Here is an 18,060-nt window from a genome sequence, read left to right as displayed (position 1 = left end):
TGGCATAAAATAATTTGCTTAACATAACAGCTGTAAACATTCAGCTTTTGTGTCACAAATACAGCATTTGGATAAAAATGTAAAGACATACTTAGGGTTGACTTATTTATACTATGTGTAATGCTAATCATTGATACGTTCAATGCTTCTGTAAGAGGATGACAGATTAATTTAATATACATAATTAATTTAACATTAACATTATAATATATAATATTAACATTAATTTAATATATATAATTTAAAAGTTATGCAAATTATTTTACTGCTCAACCTTTTTGGAAAGGGTAGGAAAATCACAATCTTTACATGTTTTGATTCATCTTGGCAGCTTTTTGTTTACAATCAATGTTTTTGAATGCTTGAACTTTGTTTTGATCAGGCCCGGAAATATTGATGTCAAAAGATGGAGATCAAGAATCCTCAGGAATACGATTTTAAATTACCACCACAACCTCAGACGGCTGTTATCCAAAGATATACAGACGAATGACATAGATTGAACACAACGTCATCATTGATCTAGGATACTGCAATTAGACTAACCATCCTTTTATGAAATCTAAAAAAGTTGTTTGGCGTGTGTTTAGTTGTGGTTACGTTTGGAGGCGCTGAATATATTATAGTTTAAATAAATGCATAAGGGGAATTACGATGTACATTGATTCAATGAGGGTGGTTTAATTATCAAGGATATTGGTATTGGAACTGATAACGGAATGGATAATAAACATAGACAATTAATTACGTCACTAGCTTTACTAGCGTTTTTACTTTTTAAATTCCTTCAACATGTGACCAGTTTTTTTGTTTAAAAGAATATTATTTTTGACTCAGCTGTTTACAAAACAAACTAATATGTTGTTGTGTTTACTTTTCTCTGTTTACACTTATTTATTTAGCAATTGATGCAGTGAAATTGACATAAAGGATGTGTGTGGACGATTCGTTTAGTGATGTCAGGACACCACCGTTAAAATTATGTGTACTGTGATTTTTTTGGATGTTTTCGTTTTATTTTAGGGAGTTTCAATTCAGACCTACTGGAAATTGTGTATAGTATGAGTAATTGTATTGTGGTGATATTGATTATTAAAGAGTTAGGTATGAAATGGAAGGTGATATCGTTGACTAGGCCTATACAATTCTCAATTGATAATTACTCTTTCTACTGTAGGCTGCAATAACATTTGTCTTTATACGTGTAAACTAGCTGTTCTGAATTAGGCCTACACCATTTCCCGTACGTAGGACGGGCTAACACCTCGTTGAAGTTTAAATGAATTTATCTTTTACCAAAGCTACTAATCGTTTATGTAAAACATATGTTTTCTTTATGTCTTACAACTAAAAATAGTCACTTTTGATTACGTTTATTTAAATTTCCTTATTGCAGAATATAATAATTCCTCCATCGAAGATCAAAGCTCTGTTCAACGCTTACTTATGATTTTCCAATAATCTAATATATAAAATTCTCGTGTCACAGTGTTTGTCTGCAAACTCCTCCGGAACGACTTCACCGATCGTTATGAAATTTGGTGTGTAAATTCTGTAGGTATGCGAATCGGACGTAAACTATTTCCCGTTTCGAAATTCTTAAAAGGGCTCCGCCCCAGTGGCTCTGGAGTTTCCCATGTTAACCTTATGAGAAATGGAATTAATGAATCTTAACAGCTGTTTCAATTAAACAAGTTGGTTCTGTTCTATGATGTTCAATAGCATTAAAGTAACAAGGATTACCAACAGGGTGCAGCACTATTATTTCTTTTACATTTATGACAACAGCTAATTTGCAACCAAAAGGTGAGTGAGCGTAGCGAACGAACTTCAACCTGGAGGCGAGTTAGCGTAGCGAACGAGCTAACCTGAAGGCAAGTGAGCGCAGCGAACGAGCTCCAACCTAAAGGTGAGTGAGCGTAGCGAACGAGCTCCAACCCAAAGGTGAGTGAGCGTAGCGAACGAACTTCAACCTGGAGGCGAGTTAGCGTAGCCATTGACTATATAACCACAGTCAATGGCGTAGCGAACGAGCTAACCTGAAGGCAAGTGAGCGCAGCGAACGAGCTCCAACCTAAAGGTGAGTGAGCGTAGCGAACGAGCTACAACCCAAAGGTGAGTGAGCGTAGCGAACGAACTTCAACCAGGACGTGATTGAGCGATGCGAACGAGATAATCTTGAAAATTAAACGTAACGGTACTTTCTTTCCATCGGTCTGTCTTACGGAAACCTATAACTTAGGCGATACGAAGTTCGCCGGGTCAGCTAGTATACTATACAAATCCGCTACAAGCTGACTACACAGCAGTGGTGCTCTCTGATATATGCATTATCAGCTTTCTAATTTGTTGGTCTCTATACAATTTCATTGAATTAACTTGCTATTATCACGCAAGCCACTAGTAATTATTCTTTAGAGTTATGGAACAATATTTAAGTCAATTAATATTTTATGACATTTGATTAATCTTAGTAGTTACCTTCAACTGACCTGCGTATTTCTTTCATAATGTGTGTATACATTATTAAAGAAATACGCAGGTCAGTTGAAGGTAATTACACCTATGTAATGGTGCGATATGTAGTATACAAAGATTAAATCTGTATAACGAAGGTACAAAAATAGTATAAGCCCAGCTTACCCAACCTACGATTAGTCAAAATGGCGGATATCTGATTAACGAAGCGATTTTGGAAAAAGTTTTATTCGTGATTCTCTCTATAATTTGACCCAAGGGATCACTACGTGAATTATGTTTCCACATTTTTTGAACCCCCTGTGTAAATTCATACATCTAAGAAACTTTACCATATAACAAAAATAGTAATGTGTTTAATTAAAAAAATATATAGTTCTGTTATTTCAGGTAATTTTTCAAAGAAACATATTTTTTAATAAGCACTATTAACTGTCGAAAAATAATATCGTTTAATGAGTAAATAAATACCAGTGGAAGAAATATAAGGAGAATTTATGTTGGAAACAAAATTAAAGGGATTTTGGAACTCCCGTAGTGTAAAGACGTTTACGTTCCAACTTAAGTTTTCCATAACCAAATGTGTGGTCCAATCCCCAAAGTAAAAAATATAGTTCTTCTGTTGTAAAAAACTTGAGAAAAAATCACGATTTTAAGACTTGTTAAAACGATTACGTAAGGACATAGTTAAAGGGACTCAAAGAGGAGATATTGATACTACTACATTCAGCTCTTTTCAAATTAGCTTTTACAAAACTACTAATTTAATTACTTATCACAACACTAGATTTAATCGTAACATGCCTTTTAAACCATTGCACTTACTTTATTCAAACTAGTAAAAATTGAGTTTTTTCGTCTCGTATTTGTAATGATCAGATGAAAGAAGTTCAAATATGAAGAACATTAGATATGCTGTTATGCTGTATGCGAAATGCACTGTATAGAGCTGTTAATAAGTACAACAATACAATATGTTACTTAGATGTATCAGTGTTACACGTTAAACTAGCTGTCACCATTGACAGCTGTGGGTTTATGTTAATCAGGTCAAGTAGGATTGACAATGCAAGACTAATACAACAGCAATAGACAAAATGATATAAAGATCTATACTATTACTTGCAATGTGATCAGTCATGCACCCAGTTATGAAAAGACGAAAAAATCGAGCAAAGGTCTCCGGTGGATAAACTTATCGAAAAAAGGTTGCCTCTTACCCTTTTTTAATAATTATTTTTATTACGTCCGCTTTTTTACGTCTTAGCAACACAATGCTGGCTCGCACACAATATCCCAATCAAAGTTTTTAGTACTTGTATCATTAATATTGCATTCAACAATTAGCATGCAAACGAGTATGTAAAGTATTTTTGCTTTCAATAAGTAGTTGCATGACTACAAGTTTAAACGTAAATAAATTTTAAATAATCATGTCCAGTTAAAAAAAAAAATAATAATAATCAAAGTCACATTTCGGCCTGCTTGAACAAGTTTTAATTATTTGTTCTTGTTCCACCATAAGAATAATATTGTTGTATAATATGCTTAACAAATCTATATATAATCAAGTACATTCTCTTTGTAAATGTATCACAACACTTATAGGACATCAAACTTTACCTTAAATTAAGATATGTATTTACAGTAGATTTAATGCCCAACAAAACTTTTATCTTGCTGAAAGCTTCATTCGTATACCCAAAATGGTTGTGAAACTGCAGACTGATGAACTATATGTACGTTATGTACTAATACTTAGTCTTTACTCAGGAATTGGTCCGGTAGAACTCTAGATTTAGTTGTACAAAGTTTTTTAAAACTGAATTATATATAGAATGGATAAACATGTCAAAGAAAAATTTACGTTTTTGAACATTTGACATTTGTGTACTAAATAAATTTGCTGTTGGTCATGAAAGGAATTAATTACTCTGCCAGGACTCGGCAAGCACGTGGTTAACAGGGAATCAATTCAAACAGTGCGGCATTTAACGAGCTTTAAACGATAAATTAGAGATCAACCGGTCTGTTTAACTATATTTACAGTTTACTTTATTTACTAAATATTTGGTACATGATTTTCTGTACTAGCTATGCAATGACGAACCAACAAAATCTGGATAGTTCATGTGTTAAAACCTAAATGTATCGTTTTGGCCACTTGGCTGGAAAACTAACTTAGCAACGAAGTCTTTTGAGGCATCAAGAATTGGTTTGAAGTGTATCTTTAGTGACTTTAAAAGCTATATGAGATTTGCTATAAATTTCTATCGCACGTGTATTAGCAAATGAAAAACAATCATACATCTCTTAGTTAGATTAAAAATCGTTGAGTACCTGCTCCAAGTATTTTAAAAGTTGCTTTGGGTTGTATGCAATGAAATATATGCAGTTAAGTACTAGACAAACAAGAGCTTGAGTGGAAAAATGTATCTATGGATATAGAAAAATGAAATAATTCTGTGGTGTAAATGTGGAGAATAGCAATACCTGATACAATAAACAATGTGAAATGCTGTATGTATATCCTACTACAAAGAAAAAAATAATCCTTGAGTACTTACTCACTGCAGTAGATGTGTTGTACGCCTAAAACGATTCCTACAGAATTATAAATGCATAAAAAAGATAAATCAACATGATGGCTGCATGACAAGCTATAAGACCCTGACCAATAACAATCAACACTAGTACCGATCTCACTTTAATTTATGTGATACAGTATTAAAAGTGATCTATTATATCATTGGCATATAATGTAGAACAATTCTACACTGTTTGGATTGTGGATATTTGAGCTTTGTACCATAATCTGGTGCCATAGTTCGTAAAACTGTGAAGCACTGTTTACCACCTGACAATCATGAGTGATACAGAATATAATACGATTTAATAACTATTCAACTTTATCATAGCCATTGTTTCCATATGCAGTAACACCGAAGCCTTTCTCAATGTCTGTTACTTCTGATTTAAATAAGCCAAACACATGTCAGTAATAAAACATAGTTATAGTAGACGGACAATTGTTTTTTACACTTTTTATTTTCTGACCTGTAAGTGTTTATTTTGTTGTGTGAATAACGACATTAAGTATGTATATTTTTATTTGTATATTGTAATACATATTCGTATCGGTTTATGCAAACAAAATATAGGTAAGTCAGATCTTTGAAGCTACCGTTGTACTACGAATAAGATTGGAACAGCTGTTAAGATTCATTAATTCCATTTCTCATAAGGTTAACATGGGAAACTCCAGAGCCACTGGAGCGGAGCCCAGAGGTCGGAGGGTAAAATTTTTTCTTAGTGAGCGTCTACTACCCAAAAGGAAGATGCCTGCCAAGTTTCAGGTTCCTAGGTCTTATGGTTTCTGAGATTTCGTGATGAGTGAGTGAATGAATGAATGAATGAATGAATGAATGAGCCAGTGGTATTTGAGCTTTATATATATATAGATAAGATTGGTCATAGTATTAAGTAGTTTTCACCATAGAATGTGTTATCATACGATGGATAAACAACTGATTTCAATAATCTGTATCAGTTTAAAGTACAAGATAAAAGATTTTTATGAAACTAAACAAATGAATCGTTGGCTTGATTGATTAATTTATTTGATAATATTGAATGGAGGACACGAAAATAAGCTACAGCGTACCTTCTTTAATGGATTTCGTTTCTAGAATGTTATAGAACATTAATGTCTTATTACAATAGATGTTGTCAACTCCATTATCTAGAGTTTTAAACGAGAACTTGCTATCGAACTCTCGCTTATATCATCTTGATTACTTTGCACTTTCAATAAACCAGCCAGATTAAATTATGATATGTGACGTAAAAACCATATGATTGGTTAATCAAACAGCAATGTCCGCTTAAACAGTGATTACATTTACCTCATTTAAATATTTGTGTTTAACGTTCAATTGGTGATGAAAATATGAGCGGAATACTAATGGTGCTTTAAATTAATATTTGTAATTAAATATTATTTCTTTATTGTTGTATTTAATTATGTAAAGATTAAAAATACTGGTAAATTACCAACGATTTCCTTTATTTAGAAATGACTAAACTAAAACAGTTTAAAAGAAGAACTATATGCAGTAGATAATTACGGCCTACCTAGGTACTTAAGAAATAAAATTACAAACGTCCAAAAACCCAACGTTGTGTGATTTTTGTCACATTTCCTTATAATGTTAATAGATATACCAGCAATCATTGTTTGGAGAATACGTAATCTATTAAATAACAGAAAGTTATGTTGTATAAGGTTGTTTTTTTTCAAACTGACACCGATAAGTTTACATTAAGAGTTGTGTACAAATAAAGCAATTAATGGGAAATAACTTTGATTGCCGATAACTTTTTACGAGAAAATCATTGTGGTGTGTGTGTACTAATTTTTAAAAAGTTTTTGGCCCCCTATTTTCGGTAAAACAAACCCATTTCATAGTTCAATATCATTCTTTCCTTTTACAAATAACAAATACCATTATTCACATTAAACATTAGTTTACTTTCCAAACTATAACGATAAGTTTATATTACAAAATTATATTTGTTGCTAAGTGATGTAAGTTTGAAAACTTGCAGAACTCAATGGTAATGAAATAAAATTAAATAAGTATAAATATATTTTTTTTACTATCACAATTTTATTTTACAATCCGTTTATTTTTAGAACATTCAGCAAATACAATAAAATTAGGGTTTTGTCTGTACATTGCTCAGAATCATAAATCTTTAGGTTATTTTTACGTTTTATACATTAAAGAAGCCGAAACAATTCTCATCTAAATTTCTGTCTGTCTGTCTGTCTGTCTGTCTGTAACACTCAAGATGACATTTTACGCAATCTTCTCCAGGAAAACGAGAGTACCTATCAAGACCCAAGTCATTTTAATGTATTCACTGGATTGGCGAGAGTGTCTTTAGCCATTAAAATATGGCCTCACTACTTTGTAATTAAAATTACGGACGTTCAAAAATGCAGTTTTGTGCGTTTTTTGTCAAGTTTTCGTCCAATTTTTATCACATAATCATCTATGAAATAACGAACAGCTGTTCGGATCATGATTATTTTTTCTAGCTGTCACTGAAATATTGACAGATGTTGTTTACAAACAACGCAACCATTTCCGATCACGTTTTGAAGGCAAATCCCATCCAAGTGAGATTAAAGACGTTTTTCTTACATACAGAATGTAATTAATCGCAAGAGGAATAATATAGTGTAACCGTAAATTAAATAACTAGGCATCGTCCAGGTCAGGAACCAGAGATTCTTTGTGTGTAAAATTGTTCTGGAGTTTTGATAACCAGAAAGAAGACATTGAATCAGTGTTGTATACGGCTGGGAAACTTAAATTTACTAATGATCGTCGCCAATAGCTTAGAAACAAGGTTCCACTCATTGACGGCTCTTCAATGGCGGTTGTGTAAAGTGTAAAGTAAAAAATCACAACTGCAGTGGGTGATTGTAACAGAGGTTTACGGATGATGCTAAACTCGATTTTCCAATGTGTCACTTTCTGTTCCTACCATTGACTATAATATATATATATATATATATAGTCAATAGTTCCTACTCACCGTGTGATGCAATCGCTGGACCATACAGCCAATAGGCCCATACCCATCTCTTGGGTACGTGTGGTACGTTCGCTTACCCAATTATTTATAACAACCTTTTCGACAACGATCCTTGATACCGTTACTTTTCCATAGAATACACGGCCTACCTAGGTACTTAAGAAATAAAATTACAAACGTCCAAAAACCCAACGTTGTGTGATTTTTGTCACATTTCCTTATAATGTTAATAGATATACCAGCAATCATTGTTTAGAGAATACGTAATCTATTAAATAACAGAAAGTTATGTTGTATAAGGTTGTTTTTTTTCTAAACTGACACCGATAAGTTTACATTAAGAGTTGTGTACAAATAAAGCAATTAATGGGAAATAACTTTGATTGCCGATAACTTTTTACGAGAAAATCATTGTGGTGTGTGTGTACTAATTTTTAAAAAGCTTTTGGCCCCCTATTTTCGGTAAAACATTAAACATTAAACATTAAGTTTACTTTCCAAACTCTAATGATAAGTTTATATTACAAAATTATATTTGTTGAAAAAAATGTAATGAACTTGAATAAAATGTATGAACTTCGTTCAATGGTTACCTTTTTGCATTAAAACAATTTTTCTCACCTTCCAATTGATTTTGATTCAACATATCTTAGATGTAGTGATCAAATGCCATCTTAAGTATTTATACAGGGTGAATTTTAAATGAGTTCCCCCCCTACTTTTTTCTACATTTCTTAAGATATCATCTCCGGACCACGTCAGATCATTGTTGAGTAGTAAGTACTTCATTTTGACTGGGTATACATTTTTGGCCGCCATCTTGGATCCGCCATATTGGATACAAAATTTTATTTTCAAATGTAAAGGTAGGGTTGTGACCCATTATTTCAAACTAGAATATTACGCTGATTACAATGCCGCAATTAGTTTTAAAAAATCTTGATCCGTTCTAAAGTTATGAGGACTTTTTATAACTTTATTTTTAGCGCATTTTAACATTGTGCATTTACAAACTAAGACCATAATCTCAAAATAGTGCTAGATAAAGGTAAGTATACACCACCATTCATTGTCGACATATTTTCACTTGGTTATGACGGATGTAGTTTTTTCAGCCGCCATCTTGGATCCGCCATTTTGAAATTAGATCAATTAATTTAAATATGAAGGTGGTGTTGTGACCCATCATTTTGAACTACTTTTTTATGCTGAACTCAATGCCGCAATCCGTTTTTCATTTGCATCTTTGGTTTTTGAAATATTGAAATTTTAAATAAGAGTATTTTAATATTTCCTCAAGACAGCTTGATAACCAAAAACGGATTGCGGCATTGAGTCCAGTATAAAAAAGTAGTTCAAAATGATGGGTCACAACACCACCTTCATATTTAAATTAATTGATCTAATTTAAAAATGGCGGATCCAAGATGGCGGCTGAAAAAACTACATCCGTCATAACCAAGTGAAAATATGTCGACAATGAATGGTGGTGTATACTTATCTTTATCTAGCACTATTTTGAGATTATGGTCTTAGTTTGTAAATGCACAATGTTAAAATGCGCTAAAAATAAAGTTATAAAAAGTCCTCATAACTTTAGAACGGATCAAGATTTTTAAAAACTAATTGCGGCATTGTAATCAGCGTAAAATTTTAGTTTGAAATAATGGGTCACAACCCTACCTTTACATTTGAAAAAAAAACTTTGTATCCAATATGGCGGATCCAAGATGGCGGCCAAAAATGTATACTCAGTCAAAATGAAGTACTTCCTACTCAACAATGATCTGACGTGGTCCGGAGATGATATCTTAATAAATGTAGAAAAAAGTAGGGGGGGAACTCATTTAAAATTCACCCTGTATAGTATATAATATGTTAAAATAAATGTCATGTTAAAATAGAACTACCCAGTGCAAACCACATTATAAAATTGTAATTTATGTAACTGTAACTAAACTGTAATGTGGATGGAATCATTAGCGAAGCGGTATTATTTTTGCTGAGAGTTTTAAAGTGTCAGTTTACCGATGTATAAATTTAATAAACAAAACTCATAAATAAGACCAATTTTAACAGAACAAGTTTTTTTTTACATTGGCCCTGATATTTTTTGGATTCGGAACAATTTTTATATTTTACAATAGTTATAAAGTAACACATAAGTCATACCAATATTGATTAGGAGTATAATTTCAAATTTTTGTCATGACCAAACATTTATTTATTTATTTATTCAAGGTCTTTAGTATTTATAATTTTTACCAGGATTGCTTTCATAGCAGTGAAAGCCAGTTGAGAGGAGTGATCACGTTTCGTGGCTTTTATAAGAGCAATAAATTAAAACAATGTTTATAAACAGAATACAGCTATTTCCTAATTTAATTTAATTAGGAGCTAATGGAGATAATGATTAAAACATCAGTTTCAGTTGTATTATGTGCTAGCTGGTTTAGTGTTTGGTATTGTTAGATGTGTTATCAAAGAGAGTTATAACCTACCTCTTGTAGAGACGGGATTTCCAGTGATTCTACTCAGGGGAAATATCCCGACCATTATTGGCGGTATATGTGTTAACCTTTACCCTATCACAATATTTCAAAACAATATACAATGATAAACTATCAAGAAACACTAAATATCATCAGTCAAATGAAAGGGAATAATACATTTCACTATAGTATTTTCAATTTAGGTAAATTTAAGTAAAACTAAATTTCTTTTTTTGAGACTCAAATATAGACATGTATTTTAGTAGTGTCTTCATTGCTACATAGTCAGTTTCATCGTTCCAAAGCAAATAAAGTTATTATTTACCCTCCTAGTAATGTACAGTAAGTTCATAAAACATACACTACATAGCTCAAATTTTACCATCAACCATCATTAGTCTGAATAAACTCATCTTCTACCCCAGAACACACGTCTAGGCTACAACAGTATCCAATAGAACTACCTGGACCTTGTTAATTGTACCGCTCTGGTGGTTTCCAATTGTATTATGAATTTAATTGTTCTAACAACATATTGCATTGTAACCGTGTGGTAGTGAGGTTTCTAATATACTACAGCTTAATATCATAAAGGTCAATATTATATAAACATTCTCAATGTGTATAGATAAATAAGATTTTTTGGGGTTATTATGAGTAAAACAAGGTAGAGTAAGGTGAAAAGAAGAGATTAGAATGTGCATGATTATCCACCAAAAAATAAAGTTTGTCAGCATGACTAACATTCTAACTATCTTTGAAAGTAAATTCAATAAATAAATAAAACCCTCGGGGTCATGAATGAAATTGCCTTTATAGTTACCATTCATCTAGATCACAAGCTTAAAAATTTATCCCACTGATTCGTATACCCTTTTTGTGTGAAATATAGATTATATTTGTTTGATACTGCCTTCAATACAATTGTTAATCCTGCTTTTATTTCTAAGTAAATTTTATTCCAGATGAAGATCAAATAGTATCTACTTAAACTTCGATATACACTATATTATTTCATGTGACACAGAAATAGCATATTAATTTATTTTAATCCAAACCAAATTTCCCTACCTATGTATATTACATAGTATTAATAAATTGCGTTCAAGTTTTAATGCTAGAAAGCTTTTTGTATTGGATACCGTAGTTAAGGTTCGTCACGTCACAAAACCAGTAGTTTGTCAGGGTGAGCGATCACTGTGGTCTATCACTTAAATGTCGTTCTCTCCAACTACAGTACTGCAATGATTCTCGACTTTTGCCTTTCAAACAACTCAACCGAGAGAGGGTTAGAATATTGCTGTCACGTTTTCGTAATGAGTTGGCCAAAGTAAAATACGGGTGTTGAAAAGTATATTTTTTAAATAATGAAATTTACCGTACCAAGGTGTAAGACCATGCGACCTATGGTACCGAATAGCTTATTCCCTATATGGGGGATTCACTTGAATGTTGGAATAAAACATAATACAGCATATATATCAATTAATATCTCTATTTGATATTGAAGTGTTTTTAAACACCTTGTATTACATTTGGGGAATATAGTAGTACGTTTCGATATCATACAAAGAATCTGGAGTTGTTCACACAACATTCATTTTGTTTTACATGCTACAAAAGTAGTTTGTGTTTCTTCTATATAGAATGGTTCCAGGAAATTAAAATCAATCATTACAATAGAGAAATATGAATAATTGAATAAGTATTAATCCTTCTAACTCGTTGTGTATGCATTTCCCCTAACACCTCTGGTTAAACATTTATGATAATCCTAGTTTTTTTCGATTCAAGTAAAAAAAAAAAAAAAAAACACCCGTTAGCTGCCTGTTTGCTATCACAGCAATAAATCGTTTGCCTCTGTGTATTCTTATTAACTCTCAATTGAAACATTAGTAGTTGCAAGTGTTTTAAACACTCACCCTTGCATTCCCGATGACGTGGACCATACCATTTTTCCACTGCGAGCGTTGGGAAAGGCCCCGCATGGAGGCCCAACAGTTAGTAGGACTGCTGTCGGTGGACACAGTCATACCGGTGAGGACAATTGGACCTGTGTGTCACATTATATCCAGGGTATTTTTCTCGCCAAGAAGCTCGACCTTGACCGTGATGTGGTGTAGGTCATAAATAATCTAAATGCCAGAAACGATGAGAGCCCTGAGGGCTTAGGTCACATGTTGGCCTGACTTGAAGTAATGTGACAAACAATTCCAGGTGTTCAAACAAATTTCGAAGTGTTTTAAAATACTGTGTCCAACAGAGTAGAGGGTTTTTTTTTTAGTGAGTAGTCTGTAATAAATTCAGGAGTCTCACACTACAGGCTGGCTACCTGTTTGCGTAAACGTAAAAGCATTTTCCCTCCTTTAAAAAAAAATCGTACTTACATAACCGTATACGGTAGTATAAGTACGTATTTGTATTATAGCGTCAGCATAAAAAAAAAAAAAAAAAAAAAAACACTCAGGTTTTGAACTCTCACTTTAAGCAATCGCGCCATTCTTTACTTCCTTTGGAAATTTCATAACATTATTTAAAAATCATAAACATGATTAATATGGTTTATGTTAACTATTCCTAAATCTTTTTACCATTATAATGAACATTGATAGTAAGGAAAATCCTACTTTAGTGGCTAGATTCGCTATTTAACCTTGTGTTGTAGTAAAATTATACCTGTGATCAATATGAGTTGCTTTTAGATTCAAAAAGGTGCTTAATATTATTTTAACGAAATAAATGTGTTCAATTCATTATAATTCTATAAAATGATGTCGATTTAGGCACATTTTTACAAAATACGGAAGGGTACTCCCCTTTGTGTCCCAAGCTCCGCAATGCGGAAAACATAAATTGGGGGAAACTGTTGATTTTTCAACAATCACGATATTTTTCATCCATACGATACGAAGAATTATTTTTACATCATGAAGAGATATTTTTACATATAACATCAATAATTTTTGCAACACACAAGCATGATGGCCAAACAAGTCCAAATACAGTGATTATATGTAGTAGAGTATGAAGTAGAAGTCATTATAGTTTTATATATGAACAGTTATAATTATTAGTAACGGAAGAGTTATTATGTTTTGCGGGGTGGCTGCACTGTGCACTGAGCCCTGAAGAGGGATGATTCGTCACGGCTCCTTCTTCTATGTCCACCAACGATAGTAAGTGGTTCTCTCTATTACTGTCCACTTTTCTTGTGTTCTAACGTAACGGTTAGGTTACGACATTTTGGCGCAGTCGGTAATAAACCTTTTTATCATAGTTAGGGTAGTACGCGATAACAGTTGTTGTTTTAGTGCGTATTATAGTTGAGATGATTAAAAATGGCGAGTATTAGTGTTGGCAGGATTTCTGAATTTAATCCAAGTGAGGAGGACATTGTGCCCTATTTGTTGCGCCTGAAACATTTTTTCAAAGCGAACAATGTCAAGAAGGAAAACGAGGTGTCGGTTTTAATTACAGTTATTGGTCCCAGGGTTTTATCGGTCCTATCCGATTTATTATCGCCGGTAGAGGTAGATTCTAAGACCTATGATGAACTTGCAGCGTTGTTGAAATTACATTATGCGCCCAAGAAGTTGGTTGTGGCGGAGCGATATGTATTCTACTCTCGTGTGCAAAAGCCGGGCGAAAGCATAGTGGAGTTTGTGGTTTCAATAAAACATTTGGCTAGTTCGTGCAAATTTGGTACCTTTTTGAAAGACGCTTTGAGGGACAAAGTGATTTCCGGCATTTCTAATGAAACTATCCGGCAGAAATTGTTGTCGGAGGAATTGGACTTTGACGAAGCTTATGCGTCAGCGCTCAGGCTGGAACAGGCCGAATCGCAGTCAAGCCTATTTGTGCAACCTCGTGGGGACATTGCGAAAATCAATGTGAAAAGTCAAAATAGGCCTAAAACTTTCGTGAATAGGAGTAGTGAAAATCAAAATTCTAGAAACTCTTGTTGGAGGTGTGGTTCTGCTGGTCATTGGCCTAGTGCGTGTGCGTTCGCCAGTTACAAGTGTCACGGTTGTCAGAGAGTAGGTCATCTCAAGAAAGTGTGTAAAGCCAAGAAATCTTCTAGTTTCCATGGTAAAAAGTCGACACCTAGGATGGGGGTCCATCAAGTGGAGGAAGAGGTAGGCCTAGGCCTAGAAGTTCCAATGGCAGAGATAGGTCTGTACAACCTTAAATCAGGATCAGACAACGGCTATAAGGTAGGCCTAGTGGCTAATGATGTATATTTAGAAATGATTCTAGATACAGGCAGTGCCTTGACTATATGTCCTTCTGAGATATTTTATGAAAAATTTTCTAACCTCAAACTTAGGCCAGCAAATGTGAAACTTACTACTTATTCAGGTCATGATGTACCTGTTCTGGGACAAGTGAATGTCAATGTTAAATATAATAATCAGCAGGCGAGTTTGCCTTTGACAGTAGTTAGTTTAGAAAGTAAGAGTCAGCCGATTCTGTTGGGGCGAAACTGGTTAGGCCAGTTGAGGTTAGATTGGCAAAATGTGTTTTCATGTAAAGCCACTGTGGATCACAGTTCTGATTTGGACATTGCTAAATTGAAGAGTAAATTTAAGTCAGTTTTTCAGCCTGGAACGGGCGAAATTAAGGGTGTTAAGGCTCATATTGTCTTAAAGGAGGGGACAGTCCCTAAGTTTTGTAAGGCGAGACCAGTGCCTTTTGCGTTAAGGGAGAAAGTTGAGAGTGAGTTGGACCGCATGGTTCAAGAGGATGTTGCGTACAGAGTTACTAATTCACAGTGGAGCACTCCACTTGTGGTTGTCCCTAAGCCTAATGGTGTTAGGCTTTGTGCCGATTATAAGATTACTCTTAATCAGTGTATTGAAATGGAACATTATCCGCTTCCACAGGCTCAAGATATTTTTGCAACTCTAGGCGGTTGCTCAGTTTTTAGCTGCCTTGATCTTTCAAATGCGTATCAGCAATTGGCGGTAGCGGATGAATCGCAACATCTGTTGATCCTAGCTACCCATAAGGGTCTGTATCGTTTAAAAAGGCTACCATATGGTTTGTCTTCAGCTCCTGCAATTTTTCAGTCAGCCATCGACCAAATTTTAACAGGTCTTCCAGGAACGGTGGCGTACTTAGATGACGTCTTAGTGGCGGCTCGCTCTAAGGAAGAGGGGCTTGCCCGTCTGGCGCAGGTGCTGCAACGCCTTGATGAGTTTGGTGTTCGAGTAAACCAACAAAAGTGTAAGTTTTTGCAATCTTCAATCGAGTATTTAGGACATGTGATTACTCGAGATGGTCTCCGTCCACAAGAAAGTTTGTTAACTGCGCTGCGTAAAGCGCCTGAGCCTAGTACTAAGGAAGAGTTACGAGCCTATATTGGTCTAATAAATTATTATCATGCATTTATACCTAACCTGTCTGCTAGAATAAGCTGTTTTTATGACTTATTACATAAGGATCATCCATGGGTGTGGTCGGAGGTGTGTTCTAAGACTTTTCAGGAGAGTAAATCATGGGTGTTGGACTCAAGTTTGTTAGTTCACTATGATGTTAAAAAGCCCATAGTTCTGACGTGTGATGCGAGTCCCAGAGGGGTGGCTGCTGTTCTATCTCATCTTATCGATGGTCAGGAAAGGCCAATTGCCTTCGCATCGAAAACGCTAAGTTCCAGTGAACGGAATTATTCTCAGTTACATCGGGAGGCTCTGGCTTTGATCTTTGGAGTCAAAAAGTTTCATAAGTATATATATGGAAGACACTGTATTCTACAGACTGATCATCAGCCGTTGACGGCTATTTTTGGCTCTAAAAAGGGCGTTCCTAGTATGGCGGCAGCTAGGCTGCAGAGATGGGCCTTGATTCTATCAGCATATGATTTGGAGGTTAGGTACCGGAAGGGAGTGGATGTCCCTCACGCTGATGCGTTGTCTAGGTTACCCTTAGCAGAAGCGGAACCTATAGAGCTGGATGCTAATTTTGTTTCACATGTAGATATGTGTACAGAAGTGATGAACAATTTCTGTGTTGTCAAGGACATTGCACCTATTACTGCCTTGCATATAGGTAAAATGACGGATAAGGATCCGATTCTTTCGAAGGTCCGAGATTTTGTGATGTACGGCTGGACGAGCTCGGTTGAGCCGGAACTAGCTATTTTTCTAAGGAAGAAGGACGAGTTGTCCGTGGAACAAGGTTGTTTGCTGTGGGGTTCTCGTGTAGTGATTCCAAAGAAACTGTATTCATCTGTGCTTCAAATGTTGCATGATCAACACCCGGGAGTTACACGCATGAAGATGCTGGCGAGAAGTTATGTCTGGTGGCCAGGCATGGAGAAGTCGATTGAAGACGTGGTGGCCTCTTGTTCTGCGTGTCAGTTAACTAGGAATTCGATACCTAAAGTACCGTTGCAGCAATGGCCTACAACATCAACCCGATGGCAGAGGATACACATTGACTTTGCGGAGGATCCAGAGTCGAGACAGCAACTTTTAGTTTTGATTGACACATACTCTAAATGGTTAGAGGTATTTATCATGAGTTCCATGAATTCTTCCAAGGTTATCGAGAAACTCCGTACCTTGTTTTCATCTTATGGATTGCCTGTCGAACTGGTGTCGGACAACGGAAGATCTTTTACTAGTCAAGAGTTCAAAACCTTTTTGCATAACAACAATGTGAAGTTCACATTAACTCCCCCGTATCATGCGGCTTCAAATGGATCTGCGGAGAGAAGTGTTCAGGAGGTCAAGAAAAACCTTTTGCGTCAAGTGATTGAGGAACATCAGCGTTCTCAGCGTACCACTCTTCAAATGAAATTAGATAATTTCTTGTTTGCGTACCGCAACACTCCAAATACAGTTACTGGCTTAACCCCTGCAGAAATGTTCCTGTCTTGGAAGCCTCGTACTCAGTTGGTTATGTTAAAACCCAATCTCCAGTCATCCATTGATCAAAAACACAGGGAACAAAAAGATGCAGCTGATAGGCTTAGGGGAAGAAGCAGATTTTTCTCAGAAGGTCAGGCAGTCTATGTCAAAACTGTCCGAAATGAAAAGATATCTTGGGTTCCTGGCAAAATAATTCTAAAGAGAAGTCCGGTCACCTATCTGGTGAGTGTTATTGGTGGAAAACCCCGATTTTGTCATGCGGATCACTTGAGAGCTCGGTATGCAGAAGAGGAGGAGATTTTTGTATCACCCAAGGATCCCGTTGTATCACCCCAAGTACCCAAGAATTCACCCCCGCCGGAGGATCGACCAACTAGTCCCATGATGATGTCACCTGTACCTAGGCCTACTACCAGTCCCAGGGAGAGCCTAGGGCAAGCCCAGCCTCAGCCAACTCCTGCGTCGCCGCTAGCACAGTGCAGCCCACCACCTTCGCTGAGGAAGTCTGCACGGACTGTGCGAAAGCCTCAGAGGCTGGACTTGTAAAATTATTAATGAATAATGGGAAGAAGAAATTTTGGTTGCATTTTATTGAAGTTAATTTTGAATTT

The 18,060-nt window shown here is 35.1% G+C and overlaps 1 protein-coding gene across 1 annotated transcript; it reads left to right on the top strand.

Annotated features, from left to right (window-relative positions):
• Positions 1 to 13,915: 13,915 nt before the first annotated feature.
• On the top strand, positions 13,916 to 17,995 carry LOC128987369 (uncharacterized protein K02A2.6-like). The gene has a single exon (XM_054408185.1). The coding sequence runs from the start codon at positions 13,916 to 13,918 to the stop codon at positions 17,993 to 17,995; it is 4,080 nt and encodes a 1,359-aa protein (XP_054264160.1).
• The last annotated feature ends 65 nt before the right edge of the window (positions 17,996 to 18,060 follow it).

Source organism: Macrosteles quadrilineatus, unplaced genomic scaffold (genome assembly GCF_028750875.1).
Source record: "Macrosteles quadrilineatus isolate MER2022 unplaced genomic scaffold, UCM_ALF_1.0 Scaffold_2__2_contigs__length_208266976, whole genome shotgun sequence".
Lineage (NCBI taxonomy): Eukaryota > Metazoa > Arthropoda > Insecta > Hemiptera > Cicadellidae > Macrosteles > Macrosteles quadrilineatus.
Note: the sequence above shows the minus strand (reverse complement) of the source record. Positions and strands in the feature narration are given on the sequence as shown.